This window comes from Parambassis ranga, chromosome 17 (assembly GCF_900634625.1).
Source record: "Parambassis ranga chromosome 17, fParRan2.1, whole genome shotgun sequence".
NCBI classification, from domain to species: Eukaryota; Metazoa; Chordata; class Actinopteri; family Ambassidae; genus Parambassis; species Parambassis ranga.
Window position 1 is genome coordinate 2023998 of NC_041037.1, and position 21584 is coordinate 2045581.

Sequence of the window (21584 nt, forward strand, 5' to 3'; positions counted from 1 at the left end):
AAACTGATTTAAGTACCGTCAATGGAGAGATGCAGGCTGTGCAGATTTCACTTTCTCAATTAGCATTGTTTGGGTGTTCCTCAGGGGTCCATATTGGGTCCCCTCTTCTGTTCTCAACATTTGTATTAATACAGATATCCTGGGAAAAAAACTGTGAAAGGATCAAAGAAATTGCACAGAATACATAAAATAGTGCCAAACTCCATAATTCAACAATTTAATTTATTTTAAAATACATAAAGAAACATTTCTTTATTTTTTTTTAACATTCATCTTTCCGACTGTAATCTAGACTCCTGCATATATATAAAACTCAGCTTAAACTGTAAACAAGGCAACAGCCATCTAGTATCACTCGGTGTGTAGAAAAAGAAATACGAAATTGAAGTAAAGTGAAAATGAAGGAAGAACAAATGAGCTTTGAGCAGATATAACACTGCAGAGGCAGGCCAGGGATTTTCATTCCCATGTGAAAATGGAGGCACTCAGACTTCCTCATAAAGGGCTTCGTGTCACCATGCCTGTTTCAGACAGGTGCTCTTTCTGTGGGCTTAGCTGGTGCTATTTTAACAACCTCTTCATGTCCAGCCACCTGCTGGAATTAATAAAACCAAAAAAACAGCACAGTTCAGTCGCTTTATAATACTGTTATACTGAACACCAACTCTGTAATGTATCAAGATCACTAAAGCTCGAAATTTTCATACATTTTCTTCACACCATCGTTCCTTGTCAGCAGGAAGGCTGATATATTCCAACCAAACACGCTGAACAAGCAGCTTTAAAGGCATCAATGATCAGAGAGAAACAAAACATGAGGTCGCTGTTTTCAGGATCATTTTTTAAAGTTTAACTCAAAACTTGTCCACCTTATTTTAAGTAAAAAAAATAAATAAATAAATGAAATGAGAGTAAACCTGTCTTTTTACTGGTTTAACTGAATACTATTTGAAAAGTATCATGATTACAAGTCCACCTTGTACTAAAGTCATGTAAAATAAGACCGTGTGAAATGTTATGGACAGGTTAACCGTACATGTTCCTTCCCTCCTTTAAGTATTTTATAATAAAGTCAAGTGACGGTCAGAGTGACAGCTCTCCCAGTGCAGGCGGAGTCCACTGTCGGTGCCAGAAATGCTCCATCACCACAAAACAGCTTTCCATTTTCTCTGAGTGGTGACAGTGAGGAGGCTAAAGTAGCAGGAAAATGTTTTCGTGAGGGATCAGCCTACTTCATCATCACTGTAAATGTGGATCTCATAGGAAAACAGTCTGACTCTCCGTGCAGCTTCAGGACGTCCAGCTGATTAAAAGTCTCGCCGCATACCTCGCAGCTAAAGGACGGCTCCGTGATTTTTTTCACACTGGTGCATCTGAAATAAATTGAAGTTTTCAAAGTTTTTGCCGCAGTTCGCACATATGTAACTGTTTTGCATGGCGACCACCCCCCTGCGGTTGTCCTGGTGACTGCCCGAGGCCATCACGGTGAACTCAAAGTCTCCTCCGTTGTGAGTCGTGTCACTGGCTGCACCGTAATCATTCACAGCCACTTCCTGTGCGACATGCTGATCGGGAGTTACATCAGCGCGTCTTGGTTGAATTCCTGTGACTGAGTACGGATCACTGTGTGTCTGTGTCATGTCTTCCTTCTCTTTGTGGTCTACAAAGGGCAGCCCCTTCACCGCTGCTGGTGTGAATCCCTGCTGCTCATTGGCTGCTGGGGGGCAATATTTGACGTCTTGCAAAAGTACACCGACACTTAGTTCATCGCTGCTCTTCTCTGTTCCAGACATCCACATCTGATTTTGGTCTGAGGCGACATCAGGTCCTACCTGACTTAGAGGCTGAAACTCCTCCACCTTTGGCTCCACCTTTACCATCACCGGTCCCTCTCCGAGTGTCTCGCTGTATGTGGGGGCCGGTAGCTGTTCCTCTACAGATGCAGGTCTGTTCTTGTGTTCCACCTGGTTCTCCGATGGTTGACTGTTGGACAACGTGAACATCAGGTGATGTGTGTCCAGCACGTCTGGGTTCTCCCCTTTTAAAGGAAAAAAAAACATAATTAACTGCTTTGAGCAACTCAAAGATGAAGTTAGATATAAGCAAGAAATCAGCATGATAGTGTAATAAGTTTAAAACTCATGTTGGCCTTTGCCAAACATTCAGACAATGCGGATCACATGCACTTAGAGCCCTCTGTTATTTCTGTAGCTTTCAGTCTGGTGTTTATGGTGAAATTCCCACCCTGGCATTCTGTAGCAAAGCTAAAGAAGAGAGCGACTGCAGCCACAGACTAAAGCCTCTGATGGATAAACCAAAGACAAGTAAAAAAAGTTAAAGAATAAAGTCTTTAGAGAAAGTGTAATAAACAAAGTGCTTCAGATGATTCTGTGTCTGAGGCTCATATTCAGGACAATAATCCCGCAATTCTATAAAAATAATTCAGAATTTCAGGTCAATGGTATCAACAGTGTTTGTGTAGTTTCTCTCACTGCCAGAAGGGGGAGACAAACATCCTAAACTATGGCTTTGAATTTACTAAGAAGTGGTGAGCTGTCATGTATCACTCCAGGATGCTGAGCTGCTGAGTCTCCTCTTACCGTTTCTGTGTGTCTTCATGTGGCCCTTCAGGCTGCTCTTCTGATTGAAGCACCTCCCGCAGATGTGGCAGCCGTACGGCTTTTCTCCGGTATGAATCCGTAAATGTCTTTCAAGGTGCCCCGCCCGCTCGAAAACCTTCCCGCAGTACGTGCAGACGAAGCACTTCTTTGGTTTCATCCCCTGAAAAGACCAGCTTCTCCTCCGCCTGTGGTCACTCATACTGTCCGTCAGACCGTGTAAACCTGCCTCAGCGGATATCATCAGAGTGTCTGAGGATCCGTACGGTGTCTGGGACATGCAGTTTTTGAGCTCTTCGTATGGTTTCCCTGGATATGTGAAAGTGGTACAGGATGCTTCGGCTGGAGGCGGGAGTAACGGAGCGATCCCTGTGAAGGAAGTCACGTTCTGCGGGGGAAATTCAGCGCCGCTTCTGTCTGGGTTGTTCTGTAATCTGGACATCCACTGCTGGCCGTCCCTCTCAAACGCTGTCAGGTTCTCACTGAGGTGCTGAGCTGCTTCTCTCGCCTGCTCGTTTCCCCCATGAAGCAGGGGCTGTGTTATGTTCTCCTCTGCAGGCTCAGACTTTACCTGCACAGGTGCTGGGAGAACATCCTCCCTCTCAGTCAGGACTTCTTCAACCTTCACCTGGTTCTCTTCCTCCAGGCGACGCACATCAACACATGGATTCACCTCTGGAATCTGCCTCTGTTCACCCACCTGGATCTCACCTGGTGTGGACTGAATATCTGCGTAAACAGACCAAAAGCAAATGTCAACGTCAATTTTATTTATATAGCACATTTATAAGGGCATCACCCACCAAAGTGCTTAACATTAAAATACATAAAATAAAATCAAACTAATACATAAAAGAGATGAAGCAATAAAATACAATAAAAGAAAGATACTGAGAGCTGCCAATACACAGGCAGAGGCCAAGGTGAACAAGTGAGTCTTAAGTAGAGATTTAAAAGTGTGGAGGCCATTTGCCGACCGCACAGCTAGAGGCAGAGCGCTCCACAGAGTGGGAGCCACGGCTGAGAAGGCCCGGTCACCTCTAGTTTTTAAAAGAGATCGGGGGACCTCCAGAATCATTTGGTTAGCAGACCTAAGAGCTCTGGAGGGCCGATGCACTACCAGGAGGTCTGATAAATAATCCGGGGCCATGCAAGCACTTAAAAAGGAATAAAAGAATCTTAAAATCAATTCTGTGCTTCATCAGTAGCCAGTGAAGTGAGGAGAGCCCTGGCGTGATGTGCTTGCGCTTTTTTGTCCCGGTGAGAAGGCGAGCCGCTGCGTTTTGGACCAGCTGCAGACGATGAAGCTCTGACTGTCCAATTCCAAGCATGGATGGCTTTCTCTACGTCACTCTGACTAAGGTATGGCTTAAACTAGACTTGACCACTGAGCTCACCTGCTCATGGACCATCACATGGACAACATGTGATGGTCCATGGTTAATCAATCAATGTATTTTATACGTTTTAGCCGAAAACGTTCCAGTTTCAAGTCAATTCACTGACAAAGTGTTGCATATATAGAGCATTTAGATGATACTGTGTGTGTTTGTTGGCACAAAAAAAACTCAATGCTTGTGAAACCAGCCGGAAGAGTCCATAAACAACAACCCCCATCACTTCCTGGTATTTGAGTGCCCCAGTAGTTTCACTGTTTAAGCATTCATGAGCTGAAATCTGACTCCAGTAATAGATATCATGAGGATCTTTGCAGGAGGTCGGAGTCTTTGTCCTGTGAAGCTGTTATCCAGGCTGCCTCACCTGTCAGGAGAGAACGTTTCCCACCATTTACTTCTCATCCCTCCCAAACTGTACTATTGTTCCCAACTGTGAATTGAACCAAGACACAAATATCACACAAATAACCAAAGTTGATTCAGCGGTGATAGACCTCCCCTAATCCTGCCCTGCAGAAGAGCTCTTCAGCAGGGCGGTAAATCCCGACCAGCTCCCACAGCCAGAAGCTCTGACCCCCCTCAACTGAGAATTAGAAGTAATTGTTGGTGCAGGCGTGTTTTTCTTACCTCTCCTGTGAATCTTCATGTGCTCCTTGAGGCTGCATTTCTGACTGAACCTCCTCCCGCAGAGCTCGCAGCGATACGGCTTCTCGCCTGTGTGAATCCTTTTATGTCTCTCCAGGTGTCCGATGCGCTCAAAACATTTGCCACAGTACGGACAGATGAAGCCTTTCTTAAACATCAGCCTCTTCACCGTCCTCCTCAGCAACGTGTTGTAAGAGTTACGATACTGACCGTAGCCCAGCAGGCCGCGGCTCCACGGGCTCTGCTGAAACCCTCCTGAGCTGCTGCAGGATGCGGCCAGTCCACTATCCAAAGGAGACTTGGGAGCACCCGACAAGGGGCTCTGGCCTAGATTTAAATAATCTGGGTTGTTTTGTGTGATCTCAGTTTGTGCCGTCTGTCTCCACTGCCCTCCTTCGTACAGGGACGGCTCTTCTCTCAGGTCTTCAGGTTGTCTGGCGGCCTCCTCACCTCCTCCTTCCACACGTTCACATTTCACATTCACTTCGGGCACAGGCAGGGGCGTGTGGGTCCTACCAGCAGCTCCACTCTGACTTTCTGCAGAGAGACAATGACAAATTTTGGGGTCACGATTGAACTTAAATGTATTCAATGCTACAAAACAAATCTTCCTAGTCCTACAGTTAGATTTGTGTCACCATGTCCTACATCACTAGAGAAAGACGCAGCAGGACCCCTGGACCAAAGTCTATTTATAGACAGCAGGAGCCATGATTAATATCTCACGGAGCCTCGGGAGGACATGGTGTCAAAACTTGTGGAGGCGGAGAGAGTCTGGAAGATGAGCCCCATCACTACAGAAGACACCATCTGAGCTCTGTGTGCTGTGTGCGATGATGAAGAAAAATCAGAACAAGACACAATATGTCATTAATGAGGCACAACCTGAGAGGTCCTTCCTGACAAATCGCAGAAAAAGACATGAAAGAACAAATGAGGAAACATCCTGAGTCTCCACATCAGCGAGTCTGCATCAGAGATGGCCTCTGAGGACAGCGATGTGGATCTGAACTTATCCAACACCCGCTCTGTTAAGATCCTGAAGCCTCCATCTTTTCTTCAAGAAGCAGCTGCTGCAGCGGATCACTTTCTGGAGGTCAAAGATGTCGACCATGTGCTCCAACACTGCTGGATTAGGTGTCTATGACACAGGAGGGGCATATGTGCATCTATAAATCACCCTGTTGTAAACAATCTTTAAACTAAACTGAACTCTGCTGTAGTGCAAGTCAGTAAGTGGTCGTGTAAAGTGATCTGAGAGGGTCCAACTCACCCTCACCGCCGCCGGGCTGCTCGGGTCGCAGGGTCACCGCCGCCGACTGCGCTGCTCTCAGCTCGCCGTGCAGAACCTCGATGTTGCTCTTCAGCTTCCTGATCTCATTCTCACGCTGACACATTTCCAGCCGCAGCACCGCCATGCCGTCCTCCACAAATTTGGCGATTTCTGCCACGGCTGCTTTGGATAAGGCATCGATCACAGCGGCGATCTGAGCCCGCAGAGCGCCGCTGCTCAACATGATCCCAGAACCGACAGAGAGTGACCCAAGAGGGCTGAACTTTTACCAGACGTGGCACGGCGAAGCGAAGCAGCCCGTTTATCGGAGCCGCTGTCTGCACGCAGATTGCAGCAGGTTCTGTTACCGTCCTGCTGCTTTTAATGCTGCTTTTTGGCTAGCAGCGGCTAATTGGTACAAAGATAAACAGAATGTGGTTTGACGGAAGTGACGACACAACATACCGTAAAACTCTGTAAAAGAGCGCACTGTAAAAAAATAAAAAAAAAAAATAAAAAATAAAACACCAGTAATGCAGGCCACGTTTTAAAACATAAGCTTAACAGCAGTAACCTTTACACAGTCAAGAAAAATAATGAAATAAAAAATAAATAAATAAAAAAGGTTTTCAATGAAACACATATGTAATCTATCTTTAATAATGTTATAGTATGAATATTGAGATTTACATGTAAGTGCAGTTTGGCCCATCATCTGGAAATGTCATACTGTTTCCTACAATAACATGTTTTAGGGCATTGTGACATAAATAATATAATAATAATATTTAAACATTTTGTGAAAAAATTCTCCTTTTCTTTCCACGAGTTTAGATTTTAAAAAAACTTTAAAAATCTCTAAAAGTTGAATAGTGGTTCCCTCATTGGAACTTTCATTTACATTTTGTAGTCTTGAATTTATTTAAAAAGAATCTCCAACCCTTGATAAGGGCTGAATGAATATGTTACCATAATCCTACAATCAATATCAAAAGACATCACATGGTTGCATCCAATATGAACAGTTCACTGGTGAGACAAATGTTTTGCGCTATCTTCCTTGCAGGTGAATCTCTTGGTGTATTTTGAGGTTACCCAGCACTGTGAAGCTTTTACCGCACTGCCTACAGCTGTACGGCCTTGTGCCGCTGTGGAACCGCTCGTGTCTCAGGCAGTTGTCCTGTCTGGAAAACCTCTTGCTGCAGATTTTGCAGCTGAACGGCCTCTCCCCCGTGTGTACGCTTTGGTGCGTTTTTAGCCTTGTCTTCTGTGTGAAAGACTTGCCGCATTCGAGGCACCTGAAAGGCTTGAAGAGTTGGTGCGTTCTGGCCTTGTGCTCCTCCAGCTGAGACAGGCGGGGGAAGCCCTTGTTGCACACAGAGCAGGTGAAGAGTTTCTGATTCGTTCTCCACATGTTCATCGGTCTCTTTGCTTTCAAGTTGTTCCTACTGTGAAAGTGATCTTCAGTGGACCTCAGCACAGCAAGCAGGGCCTGTGATGGACCAGCCTGTGGTGAAGCAGCGTGCAGGAACTCATCCTGACCGCCTGCAGAGTGTGAAACATGTCTGAGCTGTTCATCAAGAACAGACTCTGAAGTGCTACTTTCCATACAGATAGGAGGAATCTCCACCTCTACTTTAATTGGCACATTTACATCTTCCTCTGTGGATAAAGAATTATAGGATCCATCGGTGTTAGTATGAGCAGAATACTGTTCGGCATGAGAGGAGAAAATCGGTATGTGCTGCTGTACCACAGCCGAGCTCTTCTCCAACATGCTACAAGCAGCAGGAGTGGGCCACATCGAGTCCACAAGCTCTTCAGCTTTAAAGCAAACGTCTGCTGTGTGGCTGTCTGTGGTCTCCATGCTGGCGACTTCATTTGCAGGCTCATGTTTTACCGCCGGCACAATGTTCCGGCTCTCGTCTGTTCCACCCGTGAGCTCGTAGAAGGAATCAACAGGTTTTGGCTCCAGATACACTTCACTTGTTTTCTGATCTTCTTTTTCTGCAGACACAAACAGAGCAGGGGCATGCATATACATTTACATGGTGCAAATCAAAAGCGTGGAATGACACTTACTTACTTGTCTTTTATAAAAACGCAATTCATTTAAGTTTGGAGTCACTTGGTCACATGACATGGAGCTATTAAAAATATTGACATTTCCATTAAAATGATTAAAAACCAAAAATCACAATATTCCCTAAAATATGTTACTAAAAAAATAGAAGAGACAATCCATATAGATTTGAAGACATGTGTCTTATTTGTCTTCTGAAGCAACACAACTGAGTTTGGAGTTACTTCTTCAGTTGACAGAATATATTGATTTTGCCGTAAAAAAAAATTAAACCAATGAGTAATTTAAAGTGTTCATTTATCCCTCATCAGGCAAAACATGTTGTGTATAAGCGTACAGCTGCTGAATGGCTGGGTTAGTAAATGAAGTTCGCCCCACACGCCCAGCTAGCTTCACTCTCACCTTCTCGGGTGACCTGATTCCGGGCTGTTGTTTGCATCTGCTTGTCGGCTGTAGCTCGGGTCGTGGCAGCTTCTTGAGCTTTGCAGAGTTCAGCCTCCATCATCTTCAAACTTCTCTTGAGCTCCTGAATCTCAGTGTCCCTCCGACGTATCTCCAGACGCAGAACAACACTCCCGTCCTCCGCCAGCTTCGTGATTTCTGCCACCGCTGCTTTTGCTAAAACATCCATGATGGCTGCGACCTGCGTACCAAAGGTGGAGGGAAAAGACATCTTGTAATATATAAGAAAACAAAAATCTCTGTAGGTAAAACTGGAGTTTTATCCAACTCTTCCTATTCCTGCAGGTCAGATGAAGCACCTTCCCAGTTGTTTTATTTTGGTTTACTTCCGGGAAAATAGAAAGACGGATGTGACGTGGAAAGCGTCAGACGTAAACCTCCTAATAAACGTGCATTGCAAATCTCTCCATTTTCTCATCCCCTTGTTAGTTAACGGAAAAACATACCAACAAACACTACCATGTAAAAAATGAAGCAGAAACGCTGTCATAGTAATATTATTGTTTAATCTGCTGAACAATTAGTCAAGTTTGGTTTAATTAAACCATAATGCAAATATTTTATATCATATTTTATTACTCAAATTGAAAAAATTAGGACAATTAGTGATGTTGTGTGCAGTAACATGGTTAACAATACAATTTATAGTTTGTGTTGTGTTTATCTTCTTCTGTTTTACAGTCAAAGCTTAATTATCAACTACATTTCTAAAGAAGTAAAATGTGAGCAATATATATTAATGAAATTGATGTTCTAACTATTCCAATAAAGTTTATAAACATATATGGTTGAATGACAGACACACATCTTTATTCACATAAAATATTTTATTTCAAAAAACATTGACATTATATTCATCCTTAATTGTTCATCTTCTTGTTTAATATACTGGTTATATATACATACATTTTGTTTAATAAAAAAATGTATTCTATAATTAGATGACAGGTGCAAACAGTATTTAATCAATATTTGTTTTTGTTTTTTTTAGATTAATATTGACATTTCGAAGGGGGGTGCAGATGATTTGTCATGTTGGAGCAGCACTTTACCTTTTTAATTGTCTAAGTTTCATCCAAATATCACACATTGCAGCTATTTTGTAGCAGCTAGTAATTAGCTTCCATGTCTCTTTTCCTGTCAGCTCTCTACTGTGTTCAGTCTAATAAAGAGAAACAAACCTTTCCCCAAAATTATTGTTATCATGGGCAATACTGTATCACAATAAAATCCTGTACCACTATAAAAAAAAAGGCAGCCTTTTAATGTAGAAAAATAGTTTGTACAGAAAATTCAGTTAAAGTCAAAATACTGTACACATGCTCTTCACTTTCCTGATCCGTCTGCCTCCGCTTCACCTTCTCTTACTCTCTCTTTTTCTCGCCGCATGGTCGCTATGGCAACAGCCTCATCAAAACACATGCTGAGGGGGCTGTTTCTGCTTGTTGCAGCTTCAGCTCCGTCCCTCCTCCTCTCCCTGTCTCCTCCCCTGAGCACCACCTTCTCCTTCCTCTCCGTGCTCCAAGCGTCTCCGTCTTTCATCTGCTCCCCTGCACAAACTTTCTCCTGCTCTGTCGGGACTCTCGGCGTGTTGTCCCTCCCTCTGTCGGCGTCTCTCCTCTCTCTCTGCTGCTGCTGCTGTCGGAGGGTCAGTGCAGTGATCTTGCAGTGCTGAGGCTTCGGAGGTACGACCGGCACGGCTTTAACTTGGTAAACTTTCGGTTGTTTGGAGATAACCAGCTTCCTTCCGACGCCTCCCAGCCTGCCGTCACTCTTCTCACACTTTCTACTCTCTGTCAAATCCTTCCTATCAGTGAGCTGTTTATCTGCACTTGACTGAGTTCTGTGTTGCTCATTGTTCTCTTTTTCTGTGTGTTCTAAAACCACTTCTCTGTCGCCACGCTGTGCTTCTTCATTGAAGGTGGGCTTCTTGTGGCTCGATTTCTCTAAATCACTCCTCTTGGATAAATGAGTGTCCTCTTCCTCCTCTGATTCTTGTTGGCTCTCTGAGTCTGACAGCTTTCCTTCTATTGTCTTATCCTCTTCCTCTATTCTAAGTTCTGTCTTGTTCGTCTCGCCTTCATTGTCTTCCACCATTTTGTGCCCTGAAACCTTTGCTATGCGCTGCTCCTCTCCATCTCTGACCACATCTGCCTGTCCAGGAACACTCTGCTCACTTTCCTCTATCACTTCACATATAACAACCTCCAGGACATCCCAAACGTCACCGCCTGTTTCAGTTTCCTTCTCTTTGCCACCTTTGTGTGTTTTGTCAGCTACGTTTGCACTGCCTCCCTCTGTGGGTGCTTCCCACATCTTCTCATCACTTTCTTTAATTTCCAAAACAAACTGTTGACACGTGTCCTCAGTCTCTTTCTCCTCTCCCTCCTCACTGTGTCTCTCTGTTGTATCCAACCTGACAGAGTCACTATGTTCTATTGAGTCTTTAGACTCCTCTAAGGGAACAACAGTAGTCTCTTTTTGTGTTGTTTGAGGAACCTCAGGAGGTGGATTATCACTGAGAGGAATTCTAACCACTTCCTTCTCCTCCTCTACCTCTGTGTCGGCCACAGTGCTTGACTCATCAGTGTCCTCAGCGCTCAGCATCGGAAGCTCCACGCAGCAGGGTGGTGATGCCTCTGTGGGAGCGTTTTCACTGTGAGCATCTTTACTTTGTTCCTCTGGTGCTGGGCTGCAGAGAAATGACAAATGGAAGTGCATTATTCATATTTTCTACAACCCTGCTTATTTATGTGATCTAAGAGATGTGCAAACGTCTGATTATAGCATATTTCAACCATCCTATGCACCTAAAATTAAGCCAATAGAGAAGTGCAAAAAACTGCAGTTCCTCAAATGGCCATGAGGCTCCAAAAGAGTCAAATCAACATGTTCACAGCCTGTGAAAAAAAAGAGTGCTTTAGTCTATGTAGTTCATTTTCCCTCTTTAGGGAATGTCTGTGTATTTATACATTATTTATCTGTTTAAATGATATAATAATTATAAAAATCTATGGATCACACTACAGAAGGCTTTTCTATGAAAGCTGTCCACCAGAAGAAGAATGCAATTTTATTTTCTAATCCTTTAAAATAATTCGGCTTAATGAGAATAACTTCACAAATCTGAAAATCTAAACGCCAAAGTTCCAATTATTTTAAAAGCTCCTTCAAATAAGCTGAGAAACACAGACTTTGTTTCTGGCAGCAAAGGAAGCAGCAGGTGGATCCTTCACAGCCCAGCCTTTCCCAAAAACTCACTGCAATACCATGAGAGTTTTTTAAAGGAATATAATATAACAGAGTCTTTAAACAGACCTGAAAGACTCATTGACTCATTACATAGCATCTGCAGCTGTCAAGGTGGCGGGCTGACAAGAGCAGTGCGGCATTAACACCTGCTAACACCTGCTGACCCAAATGCAGACATGTGCACTTTATACGACCCTTTGAAGCAGCCCCTTGAACTCAGATGCAGCTACGTGTCTAGGTTACGAGTTGGTGAGTTGTTTTTACCTTTGTATGCCGTTTGCCGCTTGTCCTTGGTGAACTTCCTCACCTATTTCCTTTACTTCTGTATCTTCATCTTCTCTTTTGCTGACTTCCAGCTGCTGCTGAGCTCCAGTAGTTGTTTCTTTACATGCAGAAAGTTCAAGGTTTGCTGACTGTGGGTCTCTTTCCTCAGAGCTCTGTAAGAACTGTGCACCATCTCTATCAGGAGTGGAAGTGTCTTTTTCGTCAGTGTCTGAATCCAAGTTTTTTAAAAAGAAATCCGGTGGGAGGCTTTTAATAAACATGCTCTCATCTTCGTCGCTACTGTAATCATTATAATCACTATCAACCCCCACAACCTCCTCCTCAGAAAACTCCTCCGGTCCATGGACAGGTGAGGTCATATAGGGCAGGCTGAGGGATTTAGTGTGTCGATTGTGCAGGTCAATGCTGAGCGGTCTGTGTGGCTTCAACTCGGTGTGTGTTTCAGGACTTGACTGAGCTTGCTCCATGACTTCATACTCGTCATCTGAATGACCAGGAGGCTCAACAGAGAACTCATTCATCTGGCAGATAAAAAGAGGAAGTAAACCATTATATAATAAAAAGTCACAACAAAAGTACCCTAATCTGCCAACAAACAGCACACACCTGATAAGAGACGCTGCAGTCCAGGACACTGCAGTCCATTTGGTCCAGGAAGTCAAAGTTATCTTGAACGTAGCCAGACAGCTCCTGGTCATCCCCCACCACCTCAGTGGAGTTGAGGACGTCAGAAGCGTCACACACGGCATCATGTCTGTGGTCAAGATGAGGTGACTCAACGCCTTTCATTTCTGTGAATGAAAACAAAAAGATGAGTTAATGCTAAGAACAAGAAAGAGCCCAGATTCCACGAACACTGCACACTTTATTTTATTGTTGGAAGAAGAATTACCCATGTATTCATCGTTGTCTTCAACATCTTGGCCATCATCTGCTGCATCTTCGTTGTGGTCTTCCTCTGTGTTTGAGAGGCATTGGGCTTGTTGCTCTCTGGACTCGCCTTGATCTTCCATCATCTCCTTGTCTCCCTCCTCTTCTTCACCTCCTGCTGCCTCTTTATTCCCTTCTCTTTTCTCCTCTTCCTTATCTTCTCTGCCATCATTACTCTTTGTTTCCTCTCCTTGGCTTTTGTTCTTCTCCTCCTTCTCTCCCCCCTCCTTCCATTCCACCCTGTCACCTCCATCCTTATCTCTGCCACGGTGGATGACTCTGTCGCCGCCGCCTTGCAGCACTCCTAATGCGAGGTTGGAGGTGATATGTAGTGGCACGGTGACGATGGTGGGCCCTGTGATGTGCATGGCTGCTCTTCGTCCAACTTTAGAGGAGAGTCCTGGGGATCTGGACGGAAAAGCCTCATTGGCTGCGACTCCTAAACCCTCTGGGTCAAGAACCGTGTAGGTGCCCTGGGTCCCTGCACCACCGCTTACTAAACCTGTTCCCCTGCGGTACGTTACAGCGTATTCACTGCCACCTATTGCACCAGTAGACACTGCTGTGACGTCAGAGCCAGACTGGGGTGCAGGAGTGACGACGGTAGACATGTGGGTGGAGGGAGGTCTCTGGCCAGGATGTCTGGAACCTGAAATACATTCAACAAATACAACAAATGAAAATGTTGATGCACTTGAGGGGAATGAATCAAAGCAAATAAGAAAAGGGTGACATGTTTCAAATGTATACAGCTACTATCTGTCAGTCTGTGAACACATATATTTGTGAGGGCTGAACCTGGATTCGGATAGGGCGGGGAGCTGAGGGAGTCCATGCTTCTCGCTGGTCTCAAAGGAGTCCTTTCTTTCTCTGAAATTGAAAAGAAAAGAAAAACAAACCACGTAGAATCTTTAAAAACAGAAGCCCACAATCTGTTTATGGAAAAACAAGACAGAAAAAATCTCATAACTATGAGAGGATAGCACACCTTTTGTTGAGTGTTTGTGCCTCCGCCGTTGGTCCTGGAACCGTCCTCCGATGTTGAAGATGGACATCCACTTCCTGCCTTTGAGAGATCCTTTCCTCCTGCAGTGAGATGTTAAAGTGTGCAAGACTCAAAACTCAGGCACACGTATAGTTTCAGTAAAGACTGTTATTACAGTAGTAGTGTAACACACAGTCAGAAGAAATGGATAGTCAACTCACTTATCAGTGCCTTCAATAATGGCGTGGTAGGGTCTAATGGGCAGAGGACCGTCTCCAGGACTGATGTTCCCAAAGTTGACGACAGGCTGAGAGGAAACGGACCTGAAAAACGCTTCATCCGGATTGGACATTGCTGACGGAGAGGGGAGTGAATTCCTCCTCTCGTTCGATACACCTGAATAAGAGAGAGGGGAAAATGAGGTAGAGCTACATGTGTGTGTGTGTGTGTGTGTGTGTGTGTGTGTGTGTGTGTGATTTCTCACCTTGTTCAGGGAACAGCTGAGTGACGTGTGTGAGGATGAACTCCACCACGATGGACTGGACTCTGACCTCCATGAAAGCTGCAGTACCATTGAATCCAGTGGCCTCAATGTCCTTTGACCTTAACATGCAGGTCCATAGAGTAGATTGGTTTATTATTTAATCGGAGGAGGAACAATATTAGTAATAGTGTATAAGCACACCTGAGCAGATTGGGGGCCCAGACGATGGCCAGGTTCCTGGCGTGCATGTTGGTCTCTGAGGAATGGGAGGCCATTCTAACCAGATGACACATGAGGAACTCCAGAGTCCTGCAGCACAGAAGCAACATCCTAAGTAGTTATAAGAAACAGCACTCATGCAGCGGCGTGCTTCTGTCTGCCTGAAGAAATCTGAGTCTGGTTTTTTTAGTCTGTTTGACATTAGGTGCATCTAACAGGTGTTTGGTGCAGCGAGCTTTTTGCTGACCATGAATGCTCATGCATGTTGAAAATCGTGTTCTGAGTCCAAAAACAAACACTCTGCACAAAGAAGAACACAGACAGCCTGTGGTTCTGGCCTTAAATTATGTGATTGATCTATTGGTTTTGAAAAAAAACATCCATCCATTCATTTTGCTTATCTGGGGTCAGGTCACAGGGGCAACAAGCCTAAGCAGGGACACCCAGACCTCCCTCTTCTCTGCTCCCCCCCTTCAGCTCATCCAGGTCCATACCCAGGCCAACTGAGAGAGATACCCCCTCCTGTATGTCCTGGATCTGTCCTAAAACCTCCTCCTGGTTGGACATGCTTGGAAAACCTTTACCAGGGTGGCGTTCACAGGGAGTCCTAGCCAGATATTCGGCTCCTCTCAAATGTGGAGAAGCAGCGACTCTACTCTGATCCCCTCCCTGATGATCTATCTCCTTACCCTATCTCTAAGGGAGAGACCTGCCACCCTCTGGAGGAACTCCTTGCAGAAAATAAAAGGGAAAGCACTTATATCAGCAGCGGCAGCAGCAGCTTGTACCTGTAATGTTGTGCTGGCAGCTCTTTCAGCACATCTCTGATCTTCACCAGCCTCTCCTCCTCCAGCTGGATGGCCACAGCCTCCTGTGGGAATACATGTGTTATGACTATTATTCATTTTAAATGTGTCAAGTTCCTCTTTCAGTGTAGACCTTTATTATTTATTTATCTATTCAAATTGTTGCCTAAATTCATCAAAGAAACTTCTCCGGTACACTTAATAAGAGACTTATAATCTGACATATACTCACAGCAAACTTGTCATACAGCTGGTATGTGAGCAGAGGGTTAGGTAGCTCTCTGAAATAAGCTTTACACAAGGAGCTGACACAGTGGATGTCCTGCAGGTACAAATCCTTGTTCAGGTCTGGAGTCCCGTCACCCTCAAACTCACCCCTAAATTTATATGAAACACAGATTTATTTCAAGTTAACAACATTCTGATTAATATTAAATTTGCGGATATAAACTCGAAAAAGCATCACACACCTTAGTTTCTGGATGTTGGATGACACTCCAGACAACCTGTAGATTCCATCCACAATTCCATTTTGCTCCACAAACTCGCTGCAGCATCGCAAAACCTGAGGAACTGTAGGACACACTCACATTAAAATTACATGTATATTATCACTGTAATTGCTCAGAACATGATCATTTTATCATCTTTAACTGTAATGTTTCATCTTGCACCACCAAAAATGCCAATTTTATCCAAACACACCATTACTATTTACTGTTCTTTGTCCTTATTTAGCATGCTAACACTTCAGATTATGACTGTGAAGGTGGCACACGTTCCACTGGCTTAACATCAAATAATGAATAATTGTCATTATCATGCACCTGTATCTAAATAACCATACATCCCCTAACTGTTGTGTGGTTGAAGCTCTGCGGCTTGTGTCTGAAGTTAGACTTTTAAAAACGCCTTTTCTTGGTTTCACATCTGTCTGAAAAGCATCACTGAAACAAAGACCTCCACTAATATTCTGTTCAAATAATCATTTTTTTACCAGGTGTAAGACAAAAATGCCATTTGTGATTTTACAAATGTTTATCTGCACTGGATGGTTTTTTAGGTAGTGCTGTCGTGCCTCCACCTCACTCACCTTCCTGGCCGGAGGCGTTCAGGTGCTCCAACAGATCACATCCAAACACCTTCTCTTTGTTGCCTCCTTTTTTCCGAACTCTTCGCATCTCTTCCTGTGTGCTGTTCACGCCTCACATTCAGGCCTCAGTCCTGTGCTCCTCCGTGGCCGGCAGACTCTCCCGACTGTCTGTGCTGAATGTGGTGACCAACTTGTTCAATGTGACACTGGCGTTGTGGAGGTGCTGCACATTTCAGAGGTTTGACCGTGCTGCTGCTGCTGCTGCTGCTGCTGTGGCGTCTGCTTCCTTTGCTTCAGTGCATGTTCCTGAGTGCAGATTGTTTCCTCTGTGTTCTGTGTTACGTTGGAGCTGTGTTAGGACATACTCTGTTTTATCTTCCACCCTGCAAAAAAAAAAGCAGAAATGACACAGGTTTCTTTGTGCAAACAGCAGCTTTACATCACAGACGACAATCTCCCCCCAAAATCAAACAAATAGTTCTGAATTCTCGCCGTGCAAATGTGGCTCTCCACTTCCCCCCGTTGCACCCAATTTACTTTTCGAATGACAGGCCACACCCTTGCCTCTGTACTTCTCTTATTCACTGACATGAGGCTTTGAATGTTTCACTCCAATCACAACTATACACTTTCTCTGAGCGACTGGACCCATCTAAGCCTCCAGTCTCAGCTCCCACCTGTGGACTGAGCTCATTACAGGCCCGGTGTGTCCTCCCTGCCCGCATGTCACAGCCATTGTGGCCCCGTTGTCACTGCAGCGGAAGTCAAGCACCGTTGAAGCCTGAACATATACTGTAGGCTCATACTGACAATCAAAGATGTCTCCCTACCCTCTCCATCTTCCTGACACCTGCCACCGCCTCTCCCTTTACCCACCATCCCTCGCTGTCCCTCCACTTTTAGCATTTAACAGTAGAAACATGTGGATATAAAGAAGTTAGAAAGCGAACACCAGTGTTCCTACCTTCACTCTGCATCGGCACACAAGTAGCAGCATAAAATGATGACGCAAGAAACCACTAAACTTCCCCTGTTAACTTCCTGACTGTCTCTCTGGTTCTTGTGCTTTCTCTCTGTATGTGGCCCAGTTTCTCCGCCTCTGCTGAATGAGTAGGGAAATCAGTTCATTGTATCTAAACACAGCATCTATTTCCCTTTAACGTGCTGCATGTGTCTCTGTGATCACCTTGCCTTAATACAAGGAAGTAGATTAAAACATATGGAACAAAGGCGACAAAAACTGACACTGATTCTTTTGACTCTAACTACTTTACATTGATACCAATCACTGCAAACACACCTCAGAGAGTACCGACATAAACAAGAATCCCAATTAAAAGTCACAAACTGATATAACAGCACGGCACAGGAACAGACCACAGAGTCCCAATTCTACCAGAACAGAGGAAACATGACTGCACCACACACACAGTGCTGCTGAGAAACACACACCGAAGATTCTTCCACTAAAAGCCACTAAATACCCACAGTAACTCAAATAATTACATACAAATAAACCACTCAGTAATCAGCAAATATCTTGGTGACTTTGGAATCTATGCATCTATGGAATCTTTTTTTGCTTCTGCTATTGCTACTGATCATTTCTTTTATTCTTGTTTCCTTTCTTCTATTTGTTTGGAATTATTAATATGGTCTAACAAGAAATTAAATGTGTTCTAATCAGCACAATGTTGTTTTAAACAGATGGTCGACCTAGTAGACGCTAAACAGATAATAAATGTTCATTCAATTCATTCAACAGAGAATCAACACAAGTAGCTTACTTTAACGTCCATGTTATTCAATCTGAAATTAGGTAAATAAAGTGTAATTTAGCATTTCCATCAAGCTAGCTGTTAGCTAGCTTGCTAAGCGCGTCTAGCTAAGATAAAAACTACCGAATGGAGAAAAAAAATGCAGACTGTGTAAAATATTTTTGTTTAGTTATATCTTTTCAATAATAAATATCTCTACCTACCTGTTGGACACATTTTTAACAGCTAATTGCGAACTTTAAACTTTGGGTTGCTAGCTAGCTGACAGGTGTTGAGAGGCGCATACATGAATTCTATTGAAGGGCATTGATTCTGTTTATTTATACGTTTAACTTAGATGATAATAGATAATATGAATAAAAATATTTCTTTTTAGAAAACGTAAAGAATATCTGTCGATAATATAATAGATAAAAGTGTTATAACGTTTGTATACAGTGCTTGACCTCGGTTCACAGTGCGCATGTCAGCTAATATTTACGGTAATCCCAAAACGTCACCTGTGGGTGGCTGATTTTCATGTTCCGGTATTTATCGTAGTGGCGGACATAACGTAAAATAACGCCTAAAATAAAAAAGTGAGATTGGCAAAATTGTGTTTAAATTAAGAGAAAATTATTGACAGCGATTAATGCAAAATGTGTATTATTTTAAAGCGAGTAAATGAAGCACGTATGTGACACCGCCCATGCGACGCGTACCGGTAGTTAAAACAAGTGACTCCATTCAGCCATCGCGGAAGGAATATAAACACGTATCCTCCAATCTGCAACAGAGGTAAATGCAACGTTTGGAAGACATTTAAACACCTCAGCTCTGAACTTGAGTGACATACAACACAACAGGCGTGTGAATACGTTTATTTGTGTTGCAACAATAAAGCCTAAACCGGCGCAGAATGGAGAACTGCAGCTTCCAGAGCCAGCTGTTGTCCGTCATGGAGGTCCTGGCCAAGGCAGCTGTGGCTGAAATAAACCGACGCGTGGACGACAGCTGCGCGTTGCTCCGGCTGGAGGTGAGCCAGAGCCGGCAGGACATCAACCTGCTGAAGAGGAAGTGTGAGGTGATGGAGGCAGAGCTGAAGAGAAGCAGGATGAGAGCCAGGAGGAAAGGTGGAGCAGGAGTTACTAAATACCGTTCTGATACATTTGAGTGTGTGTGTGTGTGTGTGTGTGTGTGTGTGTGTGTGTGACCTTTGTTGACTGTCTTTTTTCCTCAGTGTTTAACCTTCCAACAGGAGGCAGATTTACTCCTGTAGTCAAAGTAGTCTTGGACAAAGAAAGTCTCAATGCAGACTGGGACAGACAGATGGACACAGAGGCTCCAAATCAACAACAGCAGGTATAAAAAAAAGCAACAACATGTTTACCAAGCTATGTTCTGCAATTAGAAACTTCAACGATGAGAATCAGTGCGTAAGAGACTTAACAAAACAGGCTGTTTTCCCACAAGGACTTAAAAATACATAGTGAAGAGTCCCTTCTTTCAGACTGGGACACTTTTATGCAGCAAGGCACCTATCACAGTTTCCCAGAGCTGCTTTATTGTTGATGTCTGAGCTCTAAACAAACAAAACACACATGCATATTGTGAGCTGACACAAGTTGTGTGTTTTATTTGTCACTAAGCTGTGTGTGTGTCTTTGATGGTGTTTTAGCGTGCAGACCTGCAGCCCGCTGATGAAGCTGAGCACATACAGATCAAAGAGGAGTGTGCAGAGGAGAACACATGGAAGAACGACTCGGAGGACAAAACAAGTGAGCGCAAACATCCAAACAGCCACACTTCAGAGGAGATGTACTGGATTTATATAATGGATTTTCTTCAAATTGCAGAGAGCAAATCAGACGCAGTGTGCTTTCTCCTTCATTTTCTGTGTTCTTGTGATATAATTTCATTGTTTTCTGTCTTTAGTTTCTGAAGCTGAGCAGCTGCCTTGTTTTGAAGCCTCACAGTCTGCCCACACTGCCAGCTTTGGGGATGCTCTGTTTTCCCCTGCAGACGGCTACAACACTTTCCCAGAACAGCAGCTACCCAGAGACCAAGATGAGACAGAACTTGTGGTAAAATGTGAGAAAGAGGAACAGCCTGATGAGAACAGAGCTCCAATTAATTCAGGCCATGTGGCAGAGGAAGCTGGACCGCAGCTGTGGACAACAAGCGCATGCAGAGACGCTGCTGCTGAACCAAGTGTGTCGTACCCCGGGCAACAGATTCCTACTGCATTCACACCTCAGACCGGCCAGCATTTGGAGGATATAGTACCCAGGGTTCTTTCAGTGAGCACAGTGGGGAAACCCCATTCATTGGTGGCGACTGCTGCACGAGTGAGAAGACGAGCCAGAACGTTTGGATACAAGAGACCACAACCAGATGAAGGACACGGTGCTTTATCACAGATTAACTCCATAAATCCAAGCTTGATTCCTCAGCAATCACAGCACCAGTACAGAGACGCCACAGTTCACACGAGGAACACGGGCGAGGATCTTCGCAGCTGCTGCAGCAGCTTCAGCCTCGCAAGGAGGATGAGGCCGTCGTGGAGGTCCAGCCTCGGCGAGAAGAGGTTCTGCTGCACATACTGTGACAAAAGCTTCACGAGGTTCAGCCAGCTTAAGGAGCATCTGAGGAGTCACACGGGCGAGAAGCCGTTCAGCTGCATGCAGTGCGGCCGGAGCTTCACCAAGCAGTGCAACCTCATCCGACATGCGGTGGTCCACAGCGGGGAGAAACCCTACGAGTGCTCGCTGTGCGGGAAGTGCTTCACGCAGCGCTCCAGCCTCACGTCCCACCAGAAAACAGCACACTGAGTTTACATCAGCGATAGAGACATGCATATGATACACTAGACACACTTAGAGGAAATAAGCTGGAATTAAGCTTCAAGTTAGTGTGTGGATCTTTTTCTCTCCCCCTTTTGGTAGCTAGTAATAGCTAGTAATATGTGTAACTACATAAACACTGTCACCTTAGATCAGTCACAATATGGTGTAACACATATTCTGTTCATGGCTAATCCAGTGGGTTAAAGCTAAGCTAACCTAGCTTGTGAGTTGTACAATTTATCTGTTGTACTTTTGTTATTAAATGAAGGTTCTACTATTTTGATTTAATCATCATGCAGACCACAAATAACTGCTGTCGATTGAACTTACCGAGTTGTGTTTGATCACGCTGTGACCACATTTAACCAAAATGTGAACATACACACCAAAATATACAAAGAGAACTGACAGCTCGATCCACTAAACAGCAGCATTAACCACCAGGCTGT

At 44.2% G+C, this 21584-nt stretch overlaps 3 protein-coding genes across 5 annotated transcripts; 1 reads left to right on the forward strand and 2 right to left on the reverse strand.

Annotated features, from left to right (window-relative positions):
• Nucleotides 1-208: 208 nt before the first annotated feature.
• On the reverse strand, nt 209-8798 carry LOC114449624 (uncharacterized). Its single transcript, XM_028427435.1, has 7 exons — nt 8419-8798; nt 6986-7940; nt 6399-6405; nt 5934-6216; nt 4643-5197; nt 2601-3347; nt 209-2038 (listed from the first exon to the last, which is right to left on the reverse strand). Exons 1-7 carry the CDS (start codon nt 8687-8689, stop codon nt 1335-1337), a joined length of 3522 nt encoding a protein of 1173 aa, XP_028283236.1. The 5' UTR covers nt 8690-8798; the 3' UTR covers nt 209-1334.
• A 488-nt stretch (nt 8799-9286) lies between these two features.
• Nucleotides 9287-21487, reverse strand: LOC114449545 (rho GTPase-activating protein 30). Of its 3 annotated transcripts, none has more exons than XM_028427294.1 (14): nt 21466-21487; nt 16533-16915; nt 15910-16012; nt 15672-15816; nt 15422-15504; nt 14616-14723; nt 14415-14533; nt 14152-14326; nt 13934-14031; nt 13744-13815; nt 12908-13594; nt 12622-12806; nt 11995-12536; nt 9287-11170 (listed from the first exon to the last, which is right to left on the reverse strand). In XM_028427294.1, exons 2-14 carry the CDS (start codon nt 16618-16620, stop codon nt 9805-9807), a joined length of 3771 nt encoding a protein of 1256 aa, XP_028283095.1. In that variant the 5' UTR covers nt 16621-16915; nt 21466-21487; the 3' UTR covers nt 9287-9804. The 3 variants fall into 3 exon arrangements, with proteins under 3 accessions (XP_028283095.1, XP_028283093.1, XP_028283094.1); XM_028427292.1 differs by lacking the exon at nt 21466-21487 and adding an exon at nt 17497-17903; XM_028427293.1 differs by lacking the exon at nt 21466-21487 and adding an exon at nt 17210-17395.
• Nucleotides 19040-21584, forward strand: LOC114449549 (zinc finger protein 436). The gene is made up of 4 exons (XM_028427299.1): nt 19040-19422; nt 19530-19651; nt 19968-20067; nt 20225-21584. Exons 1-4 carry the CDS (start codon nt 19209-19211, stop codon nt 21118-21120), a joined length of 1332 nt encoding a protein of 443 aa, XP_028283100.1. The 5' UTR covers nt 19040-19208; the 3' UTR covers nt 21121-21584.